The 27972-nt window shown below is 42.0% G+C and overlaps 1 protein-coding gene across 1 annotated transcript; it reads left to right on the top strand.

The window, feature by feature from the left end:
- The first annotated feature begins 614 nt into the window (after positions 1 to 614).
- Positions 615 to 27972, top strand: slc31a2 (solute carrier family 31 member 2). The gene is made up of 4 exons (XM_080212197.1): positions 615 to 816; positions 8587 to 8653; positions 18843 to 19023; positions 24382 to 27972. Exons 1-4 carry the CDS (start codon positions 808 to 810, stop codon positions 24548 to 24550), a joined length of 426 nt encoding a protein of 141 aa, XP_080068323.1. The 5' UTR covers positions 615 to 807; the 3' UTR covers positions 24551 to 27972.

Below are 27972 nucleotides of genomic sequence, written 5' to 3'. Positions count from 1 at the left end.
CACCCCACCACCCCCGGATTTTTAATGAGATTCCTGACTGGGACCCCTGCAGTGCACAGAGTGCGGACATTGGAGTGAGAAACTGAACTGACAGAACAGTTGTGACCTAGAACAGTTTTCCTGCCAATTCATCCCTTTTGGGAGAACCGCGGCTGTTGCCTCTCTCTCTCTCACACACACACACTATCACTCTCTCCTTCTCCCTCACATAAGTTCCCACAAAATAAACTGGTGAATTGTTATCCGAATTGGCAATGATAGTGACGGTGCCACAGCCTGTATCTGACAGGCTGCTTCACCTCATCTTCCGTGTTGATTGAGCTGATTGATAACCTGCCCATCTCCCCACCGCACAAACATTCCAGCTTGTGCCAGCCGGATCGGTGCTGGCTATTAAGGATGTTTTCACTTTCAATTCATCTTCAATCGGAAATTAAACGAAACGCTTGATAATGTGGCTAAACTAATTCTCCCTGCGGTACGACTTTTAATCCGTGTCGCTGTAAAGCGATTGGAACTGGCTTTGCCAGAGTGTCGGGGAATTAAATCTGTCCAGTGAATGCTTCCGGATTGGGGAGAACTACAACTCCCAGTTTTAGGGTGCACTCAGAGGAGGAGCATCAGATGATGCAGTTAGTTTCATTGTGACAGATCAACAGTCTCAGTCAGCCCAATAGGCACCAAAAGCGACGGGGACGAAAAAAGTTATTTCTGCAGAACTGGACTGGCTTACGTGCTTGCAAAGGACTGCCCGCCGTTTACATCCTGCAGACCTCCAGAAAATACAGAACAATTGTAAAAACAAACATGATGCCTGTAAGTAGCGTACTCAAATCCGCAGGAATGTGAAGAAATACATAGGTGACTTGAAGTAGATAGTCATCTGTGTCAGTAAAAGCTTCCTCAGTGTCCAAATATCTGAGGAGCTCCCGACCCAATGTGACTGCCACGGGATTAATTCTATTATTTTGGAACTGCAGACATGGCGACTATAGGACTGCTTATGATCATTTGACAAAATCACACAGATGGAACCAACAAATTTGCTGCTGTGTGATGTGCGTCTACGGTATTGCGAATTGGGTCTTGTTGGGTGGTTTCTGAAGTTATACATAATTCCTCCAGCAGCAAGTACTGTATGCAGACAGCATGAACCAAATTCGATACATATTGAAAGTTACTTTCTGAGGGGTGTGAGTCATGAAACAAGCTGCCTCCTGGAATTCAAGATTTCTAATCTTAAAATCTTTAATAATTGCAACAGTTTAGTTTACAATCAGAAAAACTCGACTGCTGTCATATTGAAGTGAGGTTTGAAAGTATACTTTTTCAGCTCAATACAGTTCAAAGGGTGGATACAGATCTAAAGGAATGCAGGAACACATAGCCCCCTGGACTGTATGCGTGTGTTTAAATCCCTGATGATGGCAGGGAGGGTGGAGAGGTGTTCCAAAGGAATACGGTCTCCTGCCTTTTATACATAGAGGCATGGGGGACAAAGACAAAAGAAGTTATAATGAGAATTGGACTTAGATTGTTATATTGTGTCTAATTCCAAGAACCATGTCTTAGGAAGGATGTAAAAAGAAATGGGTACTGAAAGGTTCACAGGAATGATCCCAGGGATCAAGGACTTGCTTAGGTGGGCGGATTGAAGATGGAATGATGCTTGTAAGAGAAAAGGCACAGAGGAGTCACGAGAGAGGTGATCAAAATCATGGGGAGTCTAAAACCTGCAGATTAGGTGAATTGACAATGCTGAAAAAAAAGTCCCTTATAGTCCCAAGATACGGTAAGAAGTCTGATATAACCTGTTGGACTTTAACCTGGTGTTGAGAGACTTCTTATTGTGCCCACTCCAATCCAACGCCGGCATCTCCACATCATAGTCCCAAGGTGTGTAGGTTGGGGAGACTGGTGGGGTAATTACACGGGGTTAAAGGGATAGAGTGAGGGGGCTTGGATAAGATGCTCTATCGGAGGGTCAGTGTAGACTCGAGGGGCTGAATGGCCTCCTTCCTCACTGTAGGAATTCTACAAGCCGATTCCATTGGTAAAAGGGTCCAGAACCAAATGGACAAGAGTATAAACTGATTGGCAAAAGAAGCAGCTTGAGGTACAATGTTTTCAGAGGAATCAGTGGTTAGGATCTGGGATATACTGCCCGAGATTCGGAGCCTGTTGAAGGATTCAACCAAACGTATTTGAATTAAAAAAATTGCAGATGAGGGCCAGCGGGACCAACTGAGTTAGTCTTACCGGGAGCTAGCACGAACCAGACGGGCCGAATGGCCTTCATCCACCCTGTATGTAACCATTCTATGACTCGTGTGCGTTCGTATTCGCTTTTGAACTAATCAGAGGCAGTTTTGCCTTTGCTGTAAAACCACATAGTGAGACAGTGACACGAGTTATGTGGAATGATCCGCGTTGACTTACAGCTAAAACCATAAAGGCTGGAACTTTGCTTGTAAATTGCCACCCGAGGCTAGCATTGCGGTTAGCCGGTGTGTGGCTGTTGCTAATGTTTGCTGTGAAGGCTGTTGATTCAGGATTGGCATGTTTACTGCGCTGAATGCAAGCTGCTCCCGAGCTGGGTTCTCGCACACGCTTCACAGCTGTTATACAAAACCTAAAGGCGGCTGCTTCCCACCTGCTGTGGGGCGGAGAGGGCTGGAGCTGCTCGGATCCTGTAGATTCACTGATGCACGTGTTCTGCCAGGTGTGAGAGGAAAGAAGAGCCTTTCCCCAGCGCGTCCTCTGGCTCAGCCCCCACGCAGATCATACACTCCAGTGAACAGGCCAATCGCTCAGACACAGCTCTAGAAAAGACAAGAGGACAACCATAACCCTTTGGTCAATTCAACTCCTTAGAATCATACAGTGCAGAAGGGTCTACACCGACCACAATCCCATCAGGCCCAATCCCTGTAACCACAAGTATTTACCCTAGCTAGTGCCCCTGACACTTAGGGGCAATTTAGCATGGCCAATCCATCTAACTGGCACACCTTTGGACTGTGGGAGGAAACCAGAGCACCTGGAGGAAACCCATGCAGACACAAGGAAAACATGCAAACTCCACACAGACAGTGACCCAAGCTGGGAATCGAACCGGGTCCCTGGTGTTGAGAGGCAACAATGCTAACCACTGTGCTGCCTTGTTCTGGTGACGGTCAATGTGAAGAAACAAGGCAGCTGCAATAATGTCAACTTGTATTAGGGAAATGGGCATCGCCACATTGGGAGAGCTGATCATATCTTGGAAGTGGATTTCACAAAGGGCCCTGGAGGAGTGGAGGGCAGTGCAGGAAAAGAGCCCCCCCCCCCCCAGGGGGAATTCCAAAGAGCATCTGTCCCTACACCTCTCCATCTTCCTCCAAGACCTCTGTGATTAAAGTCTTGGTACCACTTCTAGAATCTCTCTCTTTGGTTTGACATTTACTTATTAATTATTAAAAGTGCTTGGGAATGATCTTCATATATATGCAAACTGTTATTGTCCCCATGTTGTTGGAGTGCATTAGGTTCTTGGCGTCACTTTCACAGTTTCATGTTTTATTTTATTCGTTTACAGAATGTGGGTTAGATCAGCATTAATCTAGTTGATTTTCAGAAGGTGGTGATGAGCTCCCTTCTTGAGCTGCTGCAGTCCCTGAGGTGTGGGTAAACCCACTGTGCTATAGGGATGAAGTGCCAGGATTTTGACCCAGCTATAGTGAAGGAGCGGTGATATATGTGCAAGTCAGGATGGTAAATGCAATAGGATAAAATCCCTACAGTGCAGAAGGACACCATTTGGCCCAACAAGTCTGCACAGGTCCCAATCCCACCCAGGCCCTATCCCCATAACCCCATGCATTTACCCTAACTAGTCCCCCTGATGCTAAGGGGCAATTTAGCAGGGCCAATCCACCTAACCTGCACATCTTTGGACTGAGAGAGGAAATTGGGTCACCTGAAACAAATCCATACTGACATGGGGAGAATGTACAAACTCCACACAAACAGTGACCCAAGACAGGAATCGAACCCAGGTCCCTGGCGCTGTGAGGCAGCAGTGCTAACCATTGTGTCACCATGCCACCGCCCACAGTGGCTTGGAAGGTGGTGATGAATTAGAGATGGTCATTGCTGGCACTTTCTGGTTGTATCACAGTTTGGTATGGTTCCTGCTCTGCCCAAGACCACAAAGAACTACAAAAGGTCATGAATGTCGCCCAATCCGTCACACAAACCAGCCTCCCATCCATTGACTGTCCACACTTCCCGTTGCCTCGGCAAAGCAGCCAGCTTAACCCCACGCACCCTGGACGTTCTCTCTTCCACCTTGTTCCGGCGGGAAAAAGACACAAAAGTCTGACATCACATACCAACTGACTCAAGAACAGCTTCTTCCCCTGCTGCCATCAGACTTTTGAATGGACTTACCTTGCATTACGTTGATCTTTCTCTACACCCTAGCTATTACTGTAACACTATATTCTGCACTCTCTCGTTTCCTTCTCTATGAACTGTATGCTTTGTCTGTATAGCGTGCAAGAAACAATATTTTTCACTGTGAAAATAATAAATCAAAAGATTAAAAAACAACGTTATAATAATAATATTCTTTCTCCACAAAAGGTATCCCACCTTATTGACCACATACGTCATAGTTCTGTAAAATTAAAGTATGTTGCCTCATGACTTAATGTTTACAGATATTGAGATCATGCCACACAACTATCCCTGGAATTATAGATGCATTTAATTTTCTGTGTTTGCGTAATCCTCCCTATTTATGATTTTTTTTGGGGAAGTGGATTCCTCTTATGAGAAACATTCAGCCTCTCATGAGTATCATGTGATCAAATCAGATGCAAGGGGAAACTGCAGGGGAATGTTTTGTTCCTACTTATTTAATCTGTAATCTACAATGTTAAATATTGAAGACACTCTCCATAAAAATCCATTTTGCAATGCTGTGCTATGCTAATCTCTATATTAGTTATGTAATATGTTTTTTTCTTACTGGCTGTCAGATTAGCCGATAATATTAACAATTCTCTTTCACCACAGGATCCCTCTCCTTCAAATCTGCCATCATTACACTTCTCCTGAAAAAAAATAACCCTGGCAGACAACTGCCCCACTGGCAACCTCCTTTTCCTCTCCAAACTCCTTGAACACATTGTCACAGGGTAAGGTTTCTGTTGGACAGATGGTGCAGATTCAATGGGCCAAATGACTTCCTCCTGCAGTGTAGGGATTCTATGATTCTGCGATTCTGCTTCTGCCCTGCCAAAATACTGAAGCGGCTCATATCAAAATCACAAATGACATCATGTGACTGAGGGTAAATTATCCCTCCTTCTCAACCTGTCTGTAGCCTTTGACATGGTTGATCATACCAACTGCCTCCCATGTGTCACTCACTGGATCCTACACTTATCTATTTAATCGGAGCCAGAGAACCACTTGTGATGGCTTTTCTTGCCCCCACCTCCCCCCCCACGCAGACACACACACACACACACACACACACACATAATTACTGCTGGTGTCTGCTAAGGATCTATCCTTAGCCTCCCTCCTATTTCTTATCTACATTCTGGCTCTCACTGACATCATACAAAACCGTAAGGTCAACTTCCATCTGAATGGTGAAGATACCCAGTTTTACCTCACCAGTGCTGTTCACAACACTATGTTATCAGGCTGCTTGTCTGACATCCAGTACGGGATGAGCTGAAATTTCCAGTAAACTAAATATTTGTAGAATCCCTACAGTGCAAAAGTAGGCCCATCGAGTCTGCACTGACTCTCTGACAGAGATCTTACCCAGGCCCTCTCCCCTGCCCTATCCTGTAATCCCACACATTTATCATGGCCAATCCACCAACCTATATATCTATGAACATTAAGGGGCAAATTTTGGGAAGTCTGAAACCAATGTATTCAGTTCTCACCACAAACTGCACTCCCTAGCTGTTGATTCTATCCTTCACCCTGGCAATTGTCTGCCGCTGAACTAAGTGGTTCACAATCTTGGTGTCATATTTGACCCTAATCTTCCCACCTGATATCCGCACTATCATTATTCATTTCCACCTCCAGAACATTGGCCAACTTTTCTCCTGATTTCTGGTTAAGCAAAGCCTCTGATTCAAAAAAAATCGTGATTTCAAATTTTTCTGTGGCCTTGCCCTTCCCTATCTCTAATCTGGTCCAGACCCTACAAACCTGCGCTCCTCTAATTCTGGCCTCCGAATCATCTCTGATTTTAACCACTATCATTGGTGGTTGTAATGACAATCATCAGGCCGTTGAGGTTGGCCTATTGGAATATGAATTCCCCCGATTACAGAGTCAATCAGGGAGTCTTTTCCTTGTATTTAATCCAGAGTTCTTCTGGCACTCCTGAAGGTGATAGCACTCTGTGTACTGCTGCTGGATTTGTAAATAAACGGATTGTGGTGAATGAACTTCTGCCTTCGAAGACCTATTACAGTGACCTTTCTTCTAGGTGCCTGGGCCCAAATTCTGGAATTTCCTGCTTAATCCTCAGCTCCTCTCTCCCTCACTTTTTTCCATTCATGCCCTTTAAAATCTAGCTCTTTGGCTAACCTTTGCCCATCTCTCCCATTATCTCTTTACAAGGCTTGGAGCTGTATTTTTTAAATAATGTTTCTGCCTAGGGACATTTTATTATACAAAAGATGCATCAAGCTGTTGTAGTTTTTGTACGAGCAAACTTCATTTTAAGTCTCTTTTAAAGCTATAGCGTTATTAAAGTAAGTCAAGTTTCCTATCTGTGGAAAAGTTTCGCCCTTGAAGAGTACACAAAAACCAATTCATTTACACAGATGCAACATACTGTAAATTCTGGAAACCTGAAATGGAAGCTACAAATATTCAGCAAGTTAGTCAATTCACCTGTAAGAGAGTAAAACTAACATTTCAGGTCTTCCACCAGAACTGGAAGATCTCAGAATCTTTACAGTACAGGAGACCATTCAGCCCATCGAGTCTGCACTGGTTCTTAAAGAGAAATCCACCCAGTCCAACTCCCTGCCTCATCTCCATAACAATGCGCATCTTCCATTTTAGATGGCATTCCAATTTTCTTTTAAGTATCTCAATCTTCTCAGGAAATTCATTCCAATGCCAATCACCGTCTGGTGATTTTTTTTTCCTTCTAACGCTTCTACTTCTTTTGTCCATTATTTTGAATCTGGGCCCTTTTGTTCTTGAGTGGGAACAGTTTGTCACTATACGCCCTGCCTGTACCTCTCAGGATCTTGAATACTTCTATCAAGTCTCCTCTCAGTCTTTTCTCCAAAAAAATTGATCCCAATCTCTCCACTCTATGCTCATAGCTATAGTTGTTTATTCCTAGAATCACTCTTGTGAATCTCCTCTGTACTTTCACCAATGTTTTACATTCTTCCTCAAGTATGGTGCCAACAATTGGGTACAGTGCTCCAGATGAGGCCTAAGCAGTGTCATATAAAAATTCAAAGTGACCTCCTTGTGTACTGAATGCCCCTGCTAATAAAACTAAGGATACTACATGCTTAGTAACTGCCCACTCAACCTGCCCTGATTCCTATTAAAGAACCCTTTTGTAGAGCTAATTCAATCTAACCATTACCTTGTCTGTTCATGAAACAGGAAAGTGTTTGTAATTCTGATATAGATTTGGCAGCGTTCTATATCTTAGAGTTCATATTTTGGTTTTGCGCAGTTAGGAATAGAATGTGAGCCTAAACAGTCAAAGGTTGTGGTGGGTACTTTCAAAGACTAAAGTAAAAACTATAGCCTATAGTATAAGTGTCTAGTGTCTAATGCAGGTGCACTGTAATATAAGATCACATGACCCACATCTAGGGTCAGTTGAGTGCAGGACAAATCCATATATATCAGCAAGCGTGGAAATAGCCTTATGTCCTTAACCCTATATTTGTTAATAGTTCTTAGAGTCAATAAAGACCTAGAGATGACTACAAAGACTTCTTCAGTCTACCAAACTGTAACCAATACCCTACAACATGGCCAACACTATGAAAAAAATCCTGCCACAACTGTTTTGCTTTCCAGATAATTGGCTTTTTGACTGTTTAAGTTTCTCTTTCCACCATGTCAAAGTCCTGTTGGAAAATGGTTGTACATATGCCACCATGTATGGCGTTGGCAAATATCCACTTAAAACACAAATGGCACACATTTCTTTCACCGGCCCTTCTGCATGATGTGAAGGTGAGCACAAGTCAAGCTGAATACAGTGAATACAATTCAAGAGAATTGGTCAGCTGCAGGAGAACATGTTTCTTTGTATCCATGTTAATAGTAGTGGAGATCCCAGCATCCTTGATGCATTTAGCTAGCACAAACATCATTCAGAACAAATGTAATTCGTCTTTGGAATTAGAAACATTGCACTTCTTGGTATAAGTATTTCACATTGTGATCAAAGACAAAATGTGGCCCCCTCCACTAATATGCCTGGGAAAGTATACCTATCATAAAAAGCATTGAAGACAAAATTTGCTAAATTTTACATACAGCTAACTAATGGAATTTACCTATTCTTTTGTGTTACAGATGCATTTTTTTGTGTCTGACCAAGTGATACTACTATTTGACTTCTGGAATGTTCACTCTGTTGCAGGTACAGAATTTACTCATTGCAAAAGGCTCTTCTGAAAAAAAAAAATTTGTGTTTACCTTTTTCTAAGTTTTGGAAAACACAAAAGTTCTAAAATTATATTTTTCAAAACTGTGTTTTAATTCTCATGAATGTACTATACATTTTATTGATTTGCCATTGCATGTATTTAAATATAATTATTTTTCCTTTAATGAAGCAAAAACGAAGACCTGCATTTATATAGTGTCTTTCATGACTTCAGTGTGTCCCAAAGTGCTTTACAGCCAATGGAGTACTTTCTGAAGTGTAGTCACTGTTACATTGTTGGAAATGCGGCAACCAATTTGCACATAAAAAAACTCCACACACAGCAAATCGATAATGAACAATCTGCTTCATAATAGTGCCATGTCTACTTTGAGTGTGTAGACATAGTGTTGTTTGATGTCTTGCTCAAAAAGCAGCACCCCTGACAGTGCAGCATTCCTTATCGCACTAGAGATTAACATGGGTTTGGTGCTTTATTCTGTGTCCTGGGACTTGAGCCAAGAACATTCCAGCTGGAGGCGAGAGTGTTGTTGAGCTATGGTTTACATCTAGCACTACCCACTCTAGCTCATTTTCTGAGACGCAGCGAGGTGAATTCCATTCCTCATCTGCAAATATTGTTTTGTTAGTGTAATATTATCTAATGCCTGGTGGGAAAGCTTCCTCAAAGCTTCCATTCAACATCTGCCTTTGTCCTGTTACTAATTGTCTTGTCCATTAGGCTGATTCTTGTCGGGAGAAAATGGCGATTTTTTTGGTGACCCAAATAAAGTTAACCTACCGGCCGTCAAGTTAGCACAGGTTTAATTTCTTCTATTTAATATACTCGATCAGGAGAATAACATCTCTGCTACTGTCAGCACAGTGTTGGAGTACATTCTGCGACATTTACAACAGCATGAGAGCGTGCTACTTAAATATATTGTCCCAAAAATGTAGATTTAAATAATAATGTGTAGAAGATTCAAGGAACAACTTGTTTATACAGCCTAAATGTGATGATGCAACTTGTTTATTGCAATATGTAACTGGATGCCAAACCGTTATCCTTCACACACCACTTATTACTAAATTGGTGTCAACCTGAAGCTACAAAACAGGACCAATTGCGTGCCAAGCAGCATAAGCAACAAGTAATAGACAGAGCTGAGCATTCCCACAACCAAGAGATCAGATCTAACCCCTGCAGTCCTGCTACATCCAGCTGTGAAAGTTGGTAGACAGTTTAACAACTCACTGGAGGAGGAGGCTTCGCAAATATCCCCATCCTCAAAGATGGAAGAGCCCAGCACATCAGAGCAAAAGATAAAACCGAAGGATTTGCAATCATCATTGGCCTGAAGTGCCAATTGAAAGAGTCATCTTGGCTTCCTCCCAAGGTTGCCAGTTCACATATGGCCATCTTCAGCTAATTCACTCCATGTGATAGCAAGAAACTGCTGAAGGCATTGGATGCTGCAAAGACTATAAACCCTGACAATATTCCAGGCAATAGTACTGAAGACTCATGCTGCAGAACATGCCACACTCTTAGCCAAGCTGTTCCAGTACAGCTAAACCACTGGCATCTATCTCGCATTGTGGAAAATAACCCAGGAACATCCTGTAAACAAGAATCAGGACAAATCCAACCGGCCAATTACCCAGCCCCATCAGTCTACTCTTGATCATCAATGAAGTGATGAAAGGAGTCATCAACAGTGCCATCAAGCAGCATTTACTCAGTAATAGCCTGCTTACAGATGCTCATTTTGGGTTTCACCAGGGTCACTCAGCTCCTGACCTCATTAAAGCATTGGTTTAAACATGGACAAACCAGCTGAATTTGATATCAGAACAGCATTTGACCAAGGAGCCCCAACAAAGTTGGAGTCAGTGAGAATCATGGGGAAAACCCTGCACTCAGTGGAGTCATACCTGGCACAAAGGAAGATGGTTGTGGCAATTGGGGGTCAATCATCTCAGTTCCAGGAAATCACTGTAGGACTTCCTCAGGGTAGTGTCCTAGATCCAACCATCTTTAGCTGCTTCATCAATGACCTTCCTCCCATCATAAGATCAGAAGTGGGGATGTTTGCTGATGACTGCACACAATGTTCAATGTCATTTGTGACTCCTTGGATGCTGAAGCAGTCCATGCCCAAATACAGCAAGGCCTGGACAATATCCTGGCTTGGACTGACAAGTGGCAAGTAACATTGCCTGACACTTGTTTGGCATGAATGATCAGCTCCAACAAGAGAGGATCTAACCACTGCCCCTTGACATTTAATGGCATCACCATCAATGAATCCCCAACTATCAACATCATGTGGGTTACCATTGACCAGAAACTGAACTGGGCTAGCCATATAAATTCTGTGACTGGTCAAAAAGAGTAGGAGTCCTGTGCAAGTAACTTACCACCTGATTCCCCAAAGCCTGTTTGCCATCTACAAGTCACAAGTCAAGACTGTAATGGAACACTCTCTACTTGCCTGGATGAGTGCAGCTCCAACACTCAAGATACTTGACACCATTCAGGACAAGGCATCCCGCTTGATTGCTACCCCTTGCACAAACATTCAGTCCCTCTTCCACCGAAGAACAGTGGCAGTTTTGTGTACCATCTACAGCAGGTACCACCTGGAGTTTCCCCTCCAAGTCACACACTATTCTCTTTTGAAATATATTGCTATTCTTTCACTGTCACTAGGTCAAATTCCTCAAACTCCCTCTCTAACAGCACTGCAGACATACCTACACCTCAGGGACAGCAACGATTTGAGATGGAAGCTCACCACTACCTGTTCAAGGACGACTAGGGATGGGCAGTGAATGCTGGGCCTAGCCAACAACACCCATATCCCATAAATGAATCAAGAAAAATGCATACAGATACACAGAGTTGCTTGGTTATAATTAAGAGTCAAAGAGTCAGTGCTTCCAATGTTAACTTTGGATTATGGCTTCAGGGCTTAGTAAAAATCTTAACAGATTGTGGTACCCAAAACTAAAGCATTATTTTGGCCAGTCATTTAATTGACCTTATAAAGCTTCTTAGTTGGACTTTCCGGCCACTCACGCTGGCAGAATCTTCTGGTCCCACCCCCTCCATGGGTTTCCTGGCAGCGAGGGGTGCATCCAGTAAGAAGCCCCATTGACAATGGTGGGACTAGAAGATCCCGTAGCTGGGCAACAGTGAGCTGCTTCCCACCGCCGCGAAACATATAGCTGGTTACTTGATAAATATTGCTCCATATTTTTACTAGTGAATTGTTAGTTGTTAAAACTTTAATATTTTAGCAACTAAAAATCTCCGTTGAGTTTATGGTGTAGCTTGTTGTGTTTGGCTTAGCTAGCTAGCAGCAAGTTAGCTACACTTCTTACTGAGTGGCATAGATCATTTGTGCAGCTAAATCTAGATCGAGTGGACCAAGGATTTAAAGAGCTCGGAACTTAAACTGGGGGCAGTTAAGAACTCACTTCAAAGTAACGGTTATCTGATTGCCCAGCAGAATGAAGTAAACTGGATTAATCATTACACTCAGAGTCATAGAGGTTTACAACATGGAAACAGGCCCTTCAGCCCAACTTATCCATATCGTCCATCTTTTACCACTGAGCTCGTCCTAATTGCTGTATTTGGCTCATATCTCTCAATAGCCATCTTACTCATGTAACTGACTAAACACTTTTTTAAAAAGACAAAATTGTTCCCACCTCTATTATTGCCTCTGGCAGCTTGTTCCAGACACCTGCCATCCACTGAGTGAAAAAATTGTCCCTCTGGACCTTTTATATTTTTCTCCTCTCATTTAAACCCATGTCCTCTAGTTTTGGATTCCCCTACCTTTGGGAGAAGATGTCGACTAGCTACCTCAACAATGCCCTTCATTATTTTATAGACTGCTATAAGATCACCCCTAAGCTTTCTACACTCCAGGGAAAAAAAGTCCCAGTCTATTCAGCCTGTCCTTATAACTCAAAGCATCAAGTCCAGGTAGCATCCTAGTAAATCTTTTCTGCACTCGTTCCCATTTATGTTTACGCAAAAGTATTCTGGTAGGTAACAAGTTTTGAAATGTTGGTGATCTGTCGGACAATAAGCAATGGAAAGGAAGAATGTTATAATATAGATTTGATCACTGAGGTTAAACTGTAGCAGTTGGACAAATGTCAAACATTTTGTTATAATTCAAAAAAGCAAACAATGTTCCACAAATAATGAAAGTGGTCCTAATGAGATTTCATAAGAACATAAGAAATAGGAGCAGGAGTAGGCCATCTAGCCCTTCGAGCCTGCCCCGCCATTCAATAAGATCATGGCTGATCTGTCGCTGCTCAGTTCCACTTTCCCGCTTTCTCCCCATAACCCTTAATCCCCTCTCTTATCAAAAACCCATCAACCCGCGTCTTAAAAATATTTAGCGAGGCAGCCTCCACCACTTCAACGGGCAGAGAATTCCAGAGATTCACCACCCTTTGAGTGAAGAAGTTCCTCCTCAACTCCGTTCTAAACCGCCCCCCTTTTATCTTGAGGCTGTGCCCCCTAGTCCTACTGTCTTTTTTGAGCGGGAAGAGTCTCTCCACCTCTATCCTGTCCATCCCATTCATCATCTTATACGTCTCAGCGAGATCTCCCCTCATTCTTCTAAACTCTAACGAGTACAAGCCCAGTTTATTCAGCCTCTCCTTATAGCTCAACCCCCTCAACTCCGGTATCAGCCTAGTAAACCTCCTCTGCACTCCCTCCAAGGCCAAAATATCTTTGCGCAGGTGCGGCGCCCAAAACTGCACACAGTACTCCAGCTGCGGCCTCACCAATGCCCTATACAGCTGCAGCAAGACCTCCCTACTTTTATATTCAATCCCCCTCACTATGAAGGCCAGCATCCCATTCGCCTTCCTGACCACCTGCTGCACCTGCAAGCTGGGTTTTTGCGACTCATGCACAAGGACCCCGAGGTCCCTCTGCACCGTCGCCTGCTGCAGTTTTTCACCCCGTAAGTAATAGTCCTTCCTACCATTCTTCCTACCAAAGTGGACCACCTCACACTCGCCAACATTAAATTCCATTTGCCATTTCCTGGCCCATTCGCCCAGCCTATCTAGATCCTTCTGCAGACTCTCCACACCCTCCGCACAATTTGCCGTTCCCTCAATCTTGGTGTCATCAGCAAATTTCGACACCCTACACTCGGTTCCCTCTCCAGATCATCTCTATAAATGGTAAAAAGCTGAGGCCCCAGCACCGACCCCTGGGGCACTCCACTAGTCACCATCCGCCAATCCGAATAGCACTCGTTGACCCCCACTCTCTGCCTCCTATTTGACAACCAATCCTCTATCCACGCTAACACCCTACCCCCAACTCCATGTCCTTCGACCTTCTGCAATAACCTCGTGAGGTACTTTGTCAAACGCCTTCTGAAAATCTAGAAAGACCACATCCATCGGCTCTCCTCTATCCACCGCCCTAGACACATCCTCATAGAACTCCAGTAAATTTGTCAGACACGACTTCCCTTTAACGAAACCGTGCTGCGTCTGCTCTATCAAGCAATTCCCTTCAAGATGCCTCGCAATTTCCTCCTTAATGACAGATTCTAACATTTCACCTACCACAGACGTTAAACTAACCGGCCTATAATTCCCCGCCTTTTGCCTGGCACCCTTCTTAAACAACGGCGTAACATTAGCCGTTTTCCAATCTTCCGGCACTTCCCCGGAATCCAGCGACGTCTGGAAAATAACCACCAAGGCATCCACTATCACCTCCGCCATTTCTTTCAGAACCCTCGGATGCATTCCATCCAGTCCTGGGGACTTGTCCACAATCAGCCCCTCCAGTCTGTCGAGCACTGCCTCTCTAGTAACAGTAATGTCATTAAGACCCTCCAGTCCTACCACCTTTCCATCGCTAACACCGGCAAATTATTCACGTCCTCCTCCGTGAAGACAGAAGGTGATAATTTTGTACGTGAGTTTGTAAAAAAATGAGGAACAATATTGGTCATAATTGGACAGCTAATCAGCATTTGGAAGTAGCTTTAAAGGAAAAATTTACTCCCTGCTGCTTAGAAAGAATCTCTGTAGTGGTGTCATTGTTAGGAATCTAATATAATTTTTCCAATCGCCAGAGTACCTTAGAAAATTGCCTCTGAAGTTCTTCTATTTTCATAAGGAAAATAAATGCTCCATAATGAACTGGCAACCAAATATTCAGTTTTTCAATGTTTCTGCATATCCATGCATTTATTAATTAGCCATAGGATGTTCTACATTCCGAGCATAATGGGCAATGCGATTGCAACAGTTTAGAACAGCACTATGCAAGCATCAGTGTAAACTCTATACTCAAAAGAGCACAATTTCTGAATCTATTTTAGGATCCAAAGTAAATCTACCATTGTGTTTCTCTACAATGGGTATTTGTTGCTGCAGGCCCCAGCAAAAGCATTGGAAGTGACCAAGCCCAGGCTACTTTAGAAAGGACAAAACAGAAAAGCCTACAGATTTGCAGAAGGGAATGGTAGTTGGTTGCTAATTTGGTGGTCTGAGATTGTTGTCTCAGTTTGGGCCAATAAAGCCAACAAACGATGGAAATAATACCAAGTAGCTGTGTAACAGCTAACCCACGTCAATCACTGTAACAATTTACCAACATCATTAAAAGTCTTACCTCCATTGAATATCATACCTCAAAAGCGTCATCTTGATTAGCTCAAAACCATTCCTGCACTATGCTGATTGGCAGAAATATCCCATCAACCAACTCTGGCTAATCAAACCCCAGCAGGCAAGGGAGGAAATCTCATCAGTCATCAATAACATCCAAAACGGGAGGTGATGGTGTTGGGGTGGTGTCAGTGGACTAGTAACCCAGACACCCAGGTTAATGCTCTGGGGAGATGGGTCCGAATCTCACCTTAGCAGCTGATGGAAATTAAATTCAATTTATTAATAAATGTGGAATTTAAAAACAAAAACTAGTCTCAGTAATAGTGACCATGAAACTACTGCTGATTATTGTAGAAATCTATCTGGTTCACCAATATTGTTTATGGAAGGAAATCTGCCTTCCCTACATGTGACTCCATACCCACACCAGTGTGGTTTGGCTCTTAACTGCACTCAGTGGGCAGTTGGGAATGAGCAAATGTTGACCTTGGCGTTGACACCCACATCCCACGCATGGACAATAATTTACATCCTGCTTGATTTTGCTTTTCATTGTAGTAAATCTGGGCAGTTTCCCACTGGGCAAGTCAGGTTCAAATTATTCCGGCTGCTTTGTGTTTTTACTTAGGCTCAATCCATCAAATACAGATAACAGTTACAGCATAATAAAACTACAAGCAGTTTGATAAATCAGAAATATAATTGAAACCACCCATAAGCATCATCACTATCAAATATCTCCCCATCAGATAACACTCGGAAACAATGTACAGTTGGTTATTTCTTTTGTTGAACCTACCTCTGATGGATCTGTAACATCTTAGTTTGGGAGATGTCTCTATCCCAAAAGGCTCTTGAGATCTCTGGCAAGATCTCTCCAAGTTAATTCAAAATGATTTCACAGAATTGGACAGCTCTCCATCGCAGCGTCTCCCAACTTTCCCTACTAAGAACGTAAAAGAATTATTATTTCAATCTGGGGTAAAATGTAAATGCTTTTGAAATACCAAATCAAAAATCACAAGTTTTTTTCTTTTTTGTAATCTAATCTGAATAGGTATTACGCCAAACTGACGCTACACAGATGTGCATGTATTACAAATTACCCAGCTTGACATGATGTAGGTTAAATGGATGGGCCATGGTAAATGTGTAGAGTTACAGGGAGAGGGCCCAAGTAAGATACTCAGTTAGAGTCAGTGCAGACTTGGTGGGCTGAATGGCAACTTCTGCACTGCACTAGATTCTATGATTCTATGAGACATTCTGTCACGTCCAGCATTGCTGATCATTTCTGTAACAGTGTTCTCATGCTGCAATATTCAAAAATGCAACCTTACTATCCAATTTTTAGTCAAATGATAGACACCTAGCGATCATAACATAGACCCTTGTTATATTACCTTGCACACATCTTTATATGAATTGAAAAGCATTTTAGTGAGTTACTTGTAAACCAACAAGTTTATTTATTTCATTAAAGTTACCTGAATGATCAGAATGTGGTTTTCACAGCAAGTTTCAGTTGAAATGATGAATGTGCAACTATTAGAGTTTTAAAACTGAGCATTATTTGATTGTTCTTTGCATTAACATATGCCTGGGGGAATTGTTGCCTGTGCTTGAAGAACTGTCAGCAACGTGTCAGACAAAATCACAAACCGAGATAGTGAAGAGGGACATGGAGTGCCAATGTTGAACATGGACAGTGTTCTCAACTAATGACTTCCTGCAGGTTCACTGCTAGGAATGACCCAGCAGTGAATTATTTTATTGTACCTTTCCTGGGAAGTGAGCTTTCCTGGCTGGACCAGCATTTGTTACCCATCCCTAATTGACCTTGAACTGAGGAGCTTGCTCAGCCATTTCAGGCAGTTAAGAGTCTGCCACATTGCAGCAGGGAAGAAGCTGTTCTTGAGTCAATCAGACTTTTGAATGGACCGACCTTGCATTAAGTTGATCTTTCTCTATACCCTAGTTATGACTGTAACACTATATTCTGCACTATCTCCTTTTCTGTGAATGGTATGCTTTGACTGTATAGTGCAGAAGAAACAATACTTTTCATTGTGTACCAATAATAAATCAAATCAAAATCTTTGCTGTGGACCTGGAGTCACAAGTAGGCCAGACCTACAACAAGAGTGATGCTAACCATTGCTCCATGACATTTAATGGCATTACCATCACCAAATCTTCCACTATCTTCCTTGTCTGGGGGCTTGTGCCAAAATTTGGGGAGCTAGTTAAGTAACAGCCTAACATCGTCATTCCCCTGTTAGAAAAGTGGATAATATAACATTGTGTGGACTTGTTAAGCATTTGAATGCTGGGATCATGCTGAGTGATTTCTGGGTTACATTGAGATAACATTTACTTTTTCTCTCCATTACATCACTGAACGTTCAGTAGCTTCATTAAATGTTGTGTGTCTTTTAAGAGTTGTGGTATCTTGAATGTTTGCGAGCAAAGATCATTTCCTATTACTTTTACAACATCAACTTTTGCATAAAACACAAAAGAAACTACTGGGAATATCAAACAGATCTGGCTGCATCCATGGAGAGACAGAATTAATACTTCAAGCCAATGCTGTTGCATTTATCCAGCAGCTTCAATGTTGAAAAATGCCCCAAAGTGTTTCATGTGTTGGGGGGGAAGGCGGGTGGTGCGTATTGTCAAATACAATTCCAATTAACCCACAGAAGGACATATTAGGACAGATGACCTAAGGCATCATCACAGATATAGGTTTATAAGAGGGTCTTAAAGGCAGAATTGCCCATCTGCAGCTGCCCATGTTCAGAGGGCATTTAAGAGTCAACCACGCTTGTAGGTTACATGCTGACCAGACCAAGTAAGGGCAGCAGATTTCCTTTCCTCAAGGGCATTAGTGAACTAGATGAGTTTCTCCGACAATGGTTTCACAGTCAGCAGTAGACTTTTAATTCCAGGTATTTTTTATTGAATTCAAATTCTATCACCTGCTGTGGTGGGATTCAAACCTGGGTCCTCAGAATATTAGCTGAGTTTCTAGGTTAATAGTCTGGTGATAATACGAATAAGCCATTGCTTCCCCTTTAATTCCAGATTTTTATTGTATTCATCTGTCACGGTGGGATTTGAACCCCAGTCATCAGAGTATTACCCTGGGTCTCTGGATTATGAACCCAGTGACAACACGACTACACCACCATCCCCTTCTAGAGTTCAGGGCCTGGGCAACTGACAGCACAAACATCAGCGGAGTAGGAATTAAAAATGTGATGCACAAGAAAATAGAATTGAAGGATCAGAGATCTCCCGAAGCATTTAGGGCAGGAGGATGGTAAAGAACGAACAACTTCTTTTGAAAACCTTAAGTGAAATGTTTCTCTCGTGAAGACTCAGTTGTACAAGAATGAACACAAAGTACGACTGTTTGTAGCTCAGGAATCCTGTGTCTTGTTTATGGATTTGGTGATGTCAACTACCAAATGTTTTTCTTTTGTGCTTGAAGGAATGGTGCTGACGGTGGTGATTCTTCTACTTATGTCAGTGTTTTATGAAATCCTAAAAGTGGAAAGTGTGAATCTGGACAAGAAAATATTGGATCTGATGAAGGCAACGCCAAACACCGAAGATGAAACAGCAGAGACGCTACCTATAAGTCCGAAGGCACAAAACTCCTTACAAAAAAGGTGATTGTTTATTCTTTGTCCTGTTCCCTATTTGGGAACATAGTTTCTGTTGGAATTCAAAGAGTAAATTGATGCCCAGTGTTAATTCCTTCTTGTCATTCTGTTGGTGATTCATCTTCTGATCCCTGTTCAATTGTGGTAACCTAATCTGAGTTCCAAAATCATTCTTTTCATGATAAATGCATGGAGGAACTTAAACCCATAGAAACAGTAAACACAGAGAACCAACAACCCTCCTGATTTCTCTCTTAACTCTATTCCTACACCATCTATATTCTTCAAGGGATCCACTTGATCCCAGTTGCCTAGGCATGTCATGTGCCGCCTCCTTCTTGACCAGGGCCTCAATATCCCGAGTCATCCAGGGCTCCCTATCTCTACCAGCCTTGCCCTTCGCTTTTGAAAGCCTCCCACTTACCAGACGTCCTTTGCCTGCCAACAGACTCCCCCAATTAACTTTTGAAAGTTCCTGTCTGATGCCATTAAAATTGACCTTTCCCCAATTAGATAGAACAATTTACCTACCTGCTTTCTCACCACTGGTTTCTAGCCTCTCTAGAAAAATGTCTGCTTACTCACCTCTCTGCTTTGTGGTTATCTTTGGTAATAGTGTAATCAAATTAAATTTGACACCAGTCCTCTGAAGACTATGTTAAGAGACAATATTTAGACAGTCAAAGAAGGAAATTTCCAAGGGTGTCGTAAAGGCTTCGTTACCTCTAAAATTGAAGGCACTCCTCACCAGCCTTCCATTTTTCATTCTCCATAATTCTGCTCCATGTCCTAACTCGCAACAAGCTTCATTCACCCTGTGCTTCCTGACTACGTTGGCCCTGATTCAGCAATACTGCAATTTTAAAATTCTCTTCCTCATTTCCAAGTTCCTCCATAGCCTCACTCCTTCATGTCTCTGGAACCTCCTTCAGCTCCAAAACCCTGCTAGATATCTGCACTTCTCCAGTTCTGGCCTTTTGAGCATGTCCACTCTTAATCATTCCAAAACCGGCTGCCTTGCCTTCTCCTGTCGAGGCTCAAAGCTCTGGTATTTCCTCCTTAGAACCCATCTTCTATCTCTCGCTCTTTTAAAGATACTCCTAAGAACCTGCCTCTCTGACCAGACTTTTGGTCACCTGCCCTAGTATTTTTTTTTGTGGCTCATTGTCAAATTTTATATAAAATGTCCCTGTGAATCATCTTAGGAGACTTTGTTGCTTTGAAGGTGTTAGTACAAGTTACTGTTGTTGAAAGGAGTAGAGGGGTAGAGGACATGAAAAAAAAGACTTGCACTTGTATTGAAGGTTTGATGACCTCGGGATGTCCCAAAGCAGTTGACAGCCAGTTTAGTTCCTTTTAACAGTGAACACTGTAGGAAATGAAGCAATCAATTAGTGCACAGCCAGCCATCACAAACAGCTTGCTGCGGTGCTCGATTGAAGGATAAATATTGATCAGGACACTGAAGATCACTCCCTATGGTCGAACAACAGAGTATCATAGCTTAACAGTCCAAGCACCATCATTAATGGTAGAACAGTGAAAACCAAGGACCGGCAGGAGGCCAGAATTCGAGGAGCGCAGAGCTCTCAGAGGGTTGTAGGTTTGGAAGCGGTTATAGGGGAGAGGGAGGAGTGACGTAATGATTTCAAATCAAGGAAGCAAACTTTAAAATCATAAAACCATGTTGTTGGATCCATGTTCGTGGGATGAATATGAATGAGGATAATGGTGATGGGTGATTGGGACACGGTGCAAGTTAGGATATAGCAGGAGAGTTTCTGAGGTGAGATTTATGGGAGATGTGAAAGGCTGGGCAGGAGAGAATTTAAACCTATTCGTACACGTGATAATGTCACTCTCAACCAGGGTAACCAATAAAAGAAGCGAGGAGGGAAATTTTCTCTCACCCATCTATCTCCACTCTCCATCATTGTATGAGCTCCCACAATTTAATTAAACTTATCTCCTCTCATTTGTCAACAATGTCAGTGTCCTGTACTGTGGCCTTTCCACTGGGTTTCACAATTAAAAATGGGGAACTCTCATAATAGCAATGTGCCATTGATCCAGATCTGTAGTTTGTGCTCTATCATTATGAAACTGTCTTTCAAGGGAGTACGATTTCAGATAATGTCACAAAAACTGCTGCAATTTTATCTGAGCCACTTTGTCCAGCAACAATGACAATTTGCATTGGCATAGTCACGTGTACAGTTAACACAATTATAACTGTAATTAAACTTTATTTGGGATAAAGGGAACAACTTAACTTGGAAGCAAAATCCGTAACACGTGAAGCCACCATTTAAACTGAGCATGTGGGACTTTGAACAGATGAGAAACATTCTGAGTAATTAAATGGAGACAGGACTGAATTACGAAATTAAGCAAATAGAATCAACATTCGAGTTAAATCGTTCAAAATCCTGAGTCTGACTAAAAATTACATCAAGCAGTTTAAGCAAGCCAAAATACCATGCAGCCTAACTGAACAACAGGTTGGAACAATTCGCTGTCTCTGTGGTTCAATGATAAAGCTTCGTCTGCATGTTTAAGGCTTTCAGGACATTCATTTAGGTTAAGTTTGATGCAGTTGTTTTTCAACCTCATTTACCACCAGCGGCACGGTGGTGCAGTGGTTAGCACTGCTGCCTCACAGCACCAGAGACCGGGATTTGATTCCCGGCTTGGGTCACTGTCTCTATGGAGTCTGCACGTTCTTCCTGCGCCGGCGTGGGTTTCCTCCCCCAGTCCGAAAGATGTGCTAGTTAGGTGCATTGGTCAGGCTAAATTCTCCCTCAGTGTACCTTAGCAGCTGCTGGACTGTGGCGACTAGGGGATTTTCACAGTAACTTCATTGCAGTATTAATGTAAACCTACTTGTGACTATTAATTAATACTACTAAATGAACTTTAAACCACCATTTTTGTTTTGCCCTACTCTGAATCCTTGCCACATCCTGTCAGTGCTCGGCATAATTCACTCAAGGAGCAACGCTCTGTGCACCCTAAGATAGGATTGTAACAATGCTAAAGCTGAATGATCCGTTTGGTTCCTGACTTTTTTCTTAATTATGCTTTGGTACTGTTCTGATATTTGAGTCTACATGGTAAGCACTAGTTGGTTATTTGACAAGAGGTAAATCATAACAGTCTAATTGTGGATTCACATATTGCCACGCACATGCATAAGCAACATCTATCACTACACAGCAATCAGAGGAAGGAAACTTGACAGGAAACTACCAAAAATGCCAGGGTCCCCACTTCTGATCACGATACAGTGACTCTTGATGCAAGTATGTACATTATCAGCATTTGGCAAGAGCAAGACCAGTCCCGGTCTCAACACTCTCCATAATCAAACTATAAAGTAGCGTTTTTAAAGCTGTGGTACACAAACAAATATTTCCCCCTTTTAAGTTATAGAAAGCAAAGAAGCTGTAATGTTATTATATTACAATGTTATTATGATTATAGTGTAAGAAAATCTTGCACCTCCCTACCATTCTGATCCATTTATGATTGTGTTTGGCTTCATCAGTCTGATCATACCATCATGTCACATATTGCATCTGCCAACAAAATATTTTTTAAACATCTCAACTTTAAAAATAGAGTATTACTCAATCATAAAATCCCTACAGTGCAGGAGGAGGCCATTCAGCCCATTGTGCCTGCACCAACAACAATCCCACTCAGGCCCTAACCCCATGTATATGCCCTACTGGTCCCCTGACTCTAAGGGGTAATTTAGCATGGCTAATCACATGAATCCACATGGGATTGTGGGAGGAAACCAGAGCACCCGGAGGAAACCCACGTCAACACGGGGAGAGCGTACAAATTTTGCACAGACAGTGACCCAAACCGGCAATCGAACCCAGGTCCCTGGCGCTGCGGGGCAGCAGTGCTATCCACTATGCCACCCACCCACTACACCAAAGTGATTCTGATCACGCAGACTTGATTTTGCTGCACACTTAATTTGGCGGGCATTGATTTCTAACCAGTAAAGACACAAGTTGCTTTCTTTCATGTCTCGCTGTTTGAGGTGATTCTCCCCAACACATGGTTGTATCATTTTACCCTCATAAAAGTTTCCAGTAAAATCAACTGTCCATTTCAAAATGCCAACTCTCTTTATTGGCTGTGAATGAATAATTTGTTTCAGTTTTTGATTCTCAAGGTTATAAAGTGAACTATCTATTGGTGTGATATATACTCTGGTCACTGACAAATCATCCTGAAGTCCTGACATCTTCATGTATGTGCGGGTGGGAAGCAAGAAAATTCAAGTTAACTGTCACACGTAGGCTCGGAAATTGGTGCCGAGCAGGAGTCAAATGGATTGCAGCCCTCAAGGCAGTAGGGATTAGTAGAGGAGACCAAAATGACTAAGGAAGTGGAGAGGTGCATGGTGGACACACTGAACAAAGAACAAAGAAAATTACAGCATAGGGACAGGCCCTTCGGCCCTCCAAGCCTGCACCAACTATGTGCCCAACTGATCTAAAGCCCTCTATCCTTCCAGCGACCATATCCTACTAGTCCCATCCTATTCATTTATTTGTCAACACGCACCTTAAAAGTCACTATCGTACCTGCTTCCACTACCTCCCCTGGGAATGAGTTCCAAGCACTCACCACCCACTGTGTAAACAAAAAACTTGCCTGGTACATCTCTTTCAAACCTTGCCCCTCACACCTTAAACCTGTGCCCCCTAGTAATTGACTCTTCCACCCTGGGAAAAAGCTTCTGACTATCCACTCGATCTACGCCCCTCAATCTTGTAGACTTCTATCAGGTCGCCCCCCTCAACTTCCGTCATTCCACTGAGAACAAACCAAATTTCTCCAACCTCTCCTCACAGGTGTTGGCTTTGGCTCAAGAGTTGTATTTTCTGTTGGCATTTTAAAGAACATAAGAATATAAGAAATAGGAGCAGGAGTAGGCCATCTAGCCCTTCGAGCCTGCCCCGCCATTCAATAAGATCATGGCTGATCTGTCGTGGCTCAGTTCCACTTTCCCGCCCTCTCCCCATAACCCTGTTGGCCTATTACCTTGGGTGCAGGAATGGCCTATGCTAACTACCAGAATGATCCAAATCTTATGCATGGAAAGTTCGTCAAAGACCAGATGTCTTCAGATGCACTTACTGTACAGTACCAGTTTCCCATGGATCTGTTCTGCCTGCGTGCGTGTAATAAAGATTTTTATTGCTGTCCTGTATTTAATTTCACTTCCCAAACTTGTATATTAAAACAATTAATTAAAAAGATCTTAATAGATCTTTTTTAAAAAACCACGTACAGATACACTACCGTGACTCTACATTAATTGTTATTAAATAATTGCAGGTGGATATGGGTCTATGCGCTGCAGTCTCTTCTGCATGTTATCCAGGTGGTCCTCAGCTACTTTTTGATGCTTTGTGCCATGTCCTACAACTTATGGGTCTTCCTAAGCGTAATTGCAGGGGCTGGAATCGGGTATTTTCTGGCATACCCGTTAATTAAGTGCCAATGATGCCCTCCTGGAACTCTTCACCCAGAACACAAAGCTACGTTGCAGCGGTGATTGTTGAGAAACTGATGGACCAGATCATGCCATCGGCACATTGCATAATTTTGCACATGGAAGCATGTCGAAACAAGCCATATGCCAGTTTTCCCTTGACTATTGCTCTGCATACTCTGTGTGCGTGTGTTTGTGTGCATGCGTTCATTCACATGGCTTTTCTACTTGATGCCGATTTGGTGACTGTAAATAATAGGTGCTATTTAAAGATATTGCACAGAGCACAAGTATCTTGTTTCTCAAACCAACAGGAATCAAAAAATACTGATTTTATAACTTACACCAGTTAAACATATGGTTAACACAATGGAAAACTGTTGACATCTCATCAGAATGATTTGAATTGAAACTTGTAATACAAGACCCTAATGCCTCAGGTATTAGTGAGTATTTTGATTTGATCAAATTCCATGAAAATGGAGAAAACACAAGGGTTCTTGCCTGAAGAGCATTACCTCTGAAATACGCAAAAGAAATATTGGCCTCTCAGTATTGTGCCATACACCTCTTTCCGGATGTTACATTATTAGACATGACTGCATTGATTATTTGCTTCCCTCTGCACAGGCATAGGAAAAATAAACTTTCCCACTGCACAGACAGGTGATAGCCTCATGATATTAGCACTCAACTAATAATTCAGAAACTCAACTAATGCATCAGGGACCTGGGTTTGAATCCCACCATGGTAGGTCGTGGAATTTGAATTTGATTTAAAAAAAATGTGGAATTAATTGATGATGACCGTGAAACCATTGTTGATTGTCAGAAAAACCCATCTGGTTCACTACTGTCCTTTAAGGAAGGAAATCTGCTGTCTTTATCTGGTCTACCCTATATGTGGCTCCAGAGCCACAACAATGTGGTTGACTCTCAACTGCCCTTGAGCAACTAGGGATGGGTGACAAATACTGACCAGCCAGCAATGCCCATGTCCCACGAATAAATAAAAAAAAACCTCCCTCCCTCATCACCACTAATGTCATCTGGATATAAACCACACTTTGAACAGTCAAATCTTATAGTTCCTCAGTGAAATGAACCTGTATGTAATTATGCATCAAGTTTAAAATTATACAAAATACACTCAAATTCATTTAGCCTAGTGACATATTCTAATGATTTGTGAATCAACACAGATGGGCTAAGTGCAAGGATTCCCAGAATTGGAATTGCACATTTCAAAAGTGTCATCTTGTACCTCAGAGATTAAATTAGAAAGTAATATAATAAAAGTCATGTCAGACTGCAACTGAACCAAATCTGTTGTTAGATATCAAAAATGGCTGTATGTGCATAGACAGATTTGCAAGCTCAAATGATTAATAATATGAACTGTGCTTGCTTCCATATTTTGTAATTTTAAACAAACAGCTGAGTGAAGACTGAAAAACCATTGATGACTGCATCAATTGGAAACATTAAATCTGGAATTAAAAATAAATGTAATCCTTTCAATTTCCAAGAAAGTTTTGCATCTGAAAAGTTAGCTGAACATGAACAACCTGCTCTTGAGAAAATGTTAACTTTGGCAGGACTGTATATGTGCCTATCGATACTGCCTGCGTTTGTTTTCCTGTTGCTCTAATTTCACTTGTAAAATTCTTAGTGGACTGACCACGGTGCTGGCACCAATGGTACACTAAGTTCCAAACATGCAAGAGCCTTATGTCAAGTGGGCAGCTCAGACAGAATACTTGCATTGTTTCCGCAGAATCAACCCCACCCCCGCTAATAATTTAATCTATCCAATTATTGCAGCCTGCTTAATCTTTCATCTGCCACTATCCAAGTATGTTCTCAGAACTATCCTATAAGTAGCTTATGGTACATTTGGCTCGTGCCACAACTTAAAACACAAAATAATTTGCAGTGCAATTTTTGTGTTTCTATGCAAAATTTATAATACATTTTTAAACCATACTTTTAAAGACCTTTATCTTTCAAGGCACAGAGGCCCAACTGTGTTCAGATTTTTAATACCGTTAGACATTTTAGATATTGATCGTGAAGAGGTCTGGTGCATGGTTTAAAGATGCATTGTCTTTAAGGACACAGGAACAGGAGTAAACCATTTTAAGTCATTAGAGCCTTTATCTGCCATTTAACGAGAATAAGGCTGATTTGTAGCCTAACTTCATACGGGTCTCTTTGCTCCAAATCCATTGGTTACCAAAAATCAGATCTAAAATGATCAAATGCCATTTGTGGAAGTGTGTCCCAAAGTGCCATGGAGACATTTCCTAACTTTACCCTGGAAAGGCCAAACTGGTTCCAATTTCTAGTCTTACCGTAGATTGCCCAACCAGCAGAAATATTTTCAGCACCATGCTGTTTGGTTTGAGGAGGGAAAACATTGAGAATGATATCACTCTGCTGCGTGGCACAATCACTTACAAATGGTACTGTGCTGATTTAGAGTATTTGCAAATATAGAATGGAATAACTTTGCAAACATTCTTTCACGAACTTTTTTCTAGTTGTCAGAAACTGTGCTGCCAAGAAATGCCGTGATTGAATTATGGTAATTGTGGGTGGAAGAATCACAAATTCTATTGCTAACAGCCTGCCAATGAAAATTATATTTTTAGAGATGTAACAATGAACCATTAGTTCACAGATGCAAGTGTGGAAGTGACTGGGATTGGCCAAGGCAGACTTGAGCTACCATAATCATTAAAAGAGAAACTACCTTCAAATACATTTTGATTTTCTTAGGTTGAGTTTGACATGTGTTAATCACAATTTAGGTGATTGGCAAACAAAAACCATAAAATGATTGCCATTTTTTCATTTTTAATGTTTGAGGCCAACAATTACTCCCCATGCTGCAAATTTACTCTGCCACAGCGAACAGCCCTGATTTGAACCTTGCAAACACAGTTCCATTCTCAGAATGAGACATTGGGCAGAACTGCTTGTGGTGTGATATGCGCTGTTGGACTGTATGTGAAATGTATCCTTTGCACCACGAGATTATGAAAGTCGAATGAGATTGAATGCTACTCTCACAAACAAAACATTAACCATTTTGCCAAAGAACAGCCATACAGCTACCATTTTTATGAGTTGGTTTGTACAATAAAGGAATGTAACTGTAGGCTATTGAGATTTGAGAGATTTTATGATGTTATATTATGTCAGTTCAATCCCTTCAATGGGACCTTTCTTCATTGGTGGACAGTTTGTACCTTCTCACTGACGGAAGCAAAATGTAATATGATGAAATCACATCATTCAACTTTGTACATTAGGAAACAAACTGAACAAATTCCAGTGATAATTTGTATTGTAATTTCACATTTAAACACTCCTTATCACAGAAAAGAATTTATTTGAATCTTTCTGCATGCCTTTCGGGTTCAATAAAA

This window comes from Carcharhinus amblyrhynchos, chromosome 25 (genome assembly GCF_965287045.1).
Source record: "Carcharhinus amblyrhynchos chromosome 25, sCarAmb.v2.hapA, whole genome shotgun sequence".
NCBI lineage: Eukaryota > Metazoa > Chordata > Chondrichthyes > Carcharhiniformes > Carcharhinidae > Carcharhinus > Carcharhinus amblyrhynchos.
Note: the sequence above shows the minus strand (reverse complement) of the source record. Positions and strands in the feature narration are given on the sequence as shown.

What these genes read in the sequence shown, in the direction of transcription:
- slc31a2 (XM_080212197.1), top strand. An exon ending in GAATGTTCACTCTGTTGCAG is followed by an intron (nt 8,654 to 18,842) that starts GTACAGAATTTA and finishes TTGTGCTTGAAG; the next exon opens with GAATGGTGCTGACGGTGGTG. An exon ending in CAAAACTCCTTACAAAAAAG is followed by an intron (nt 19,024 to 24,381) that starts GTGATTGTTTAT and finishes AAATAATTGCAG; the next exon opens with GTGGATATGGGTCTATGCGC.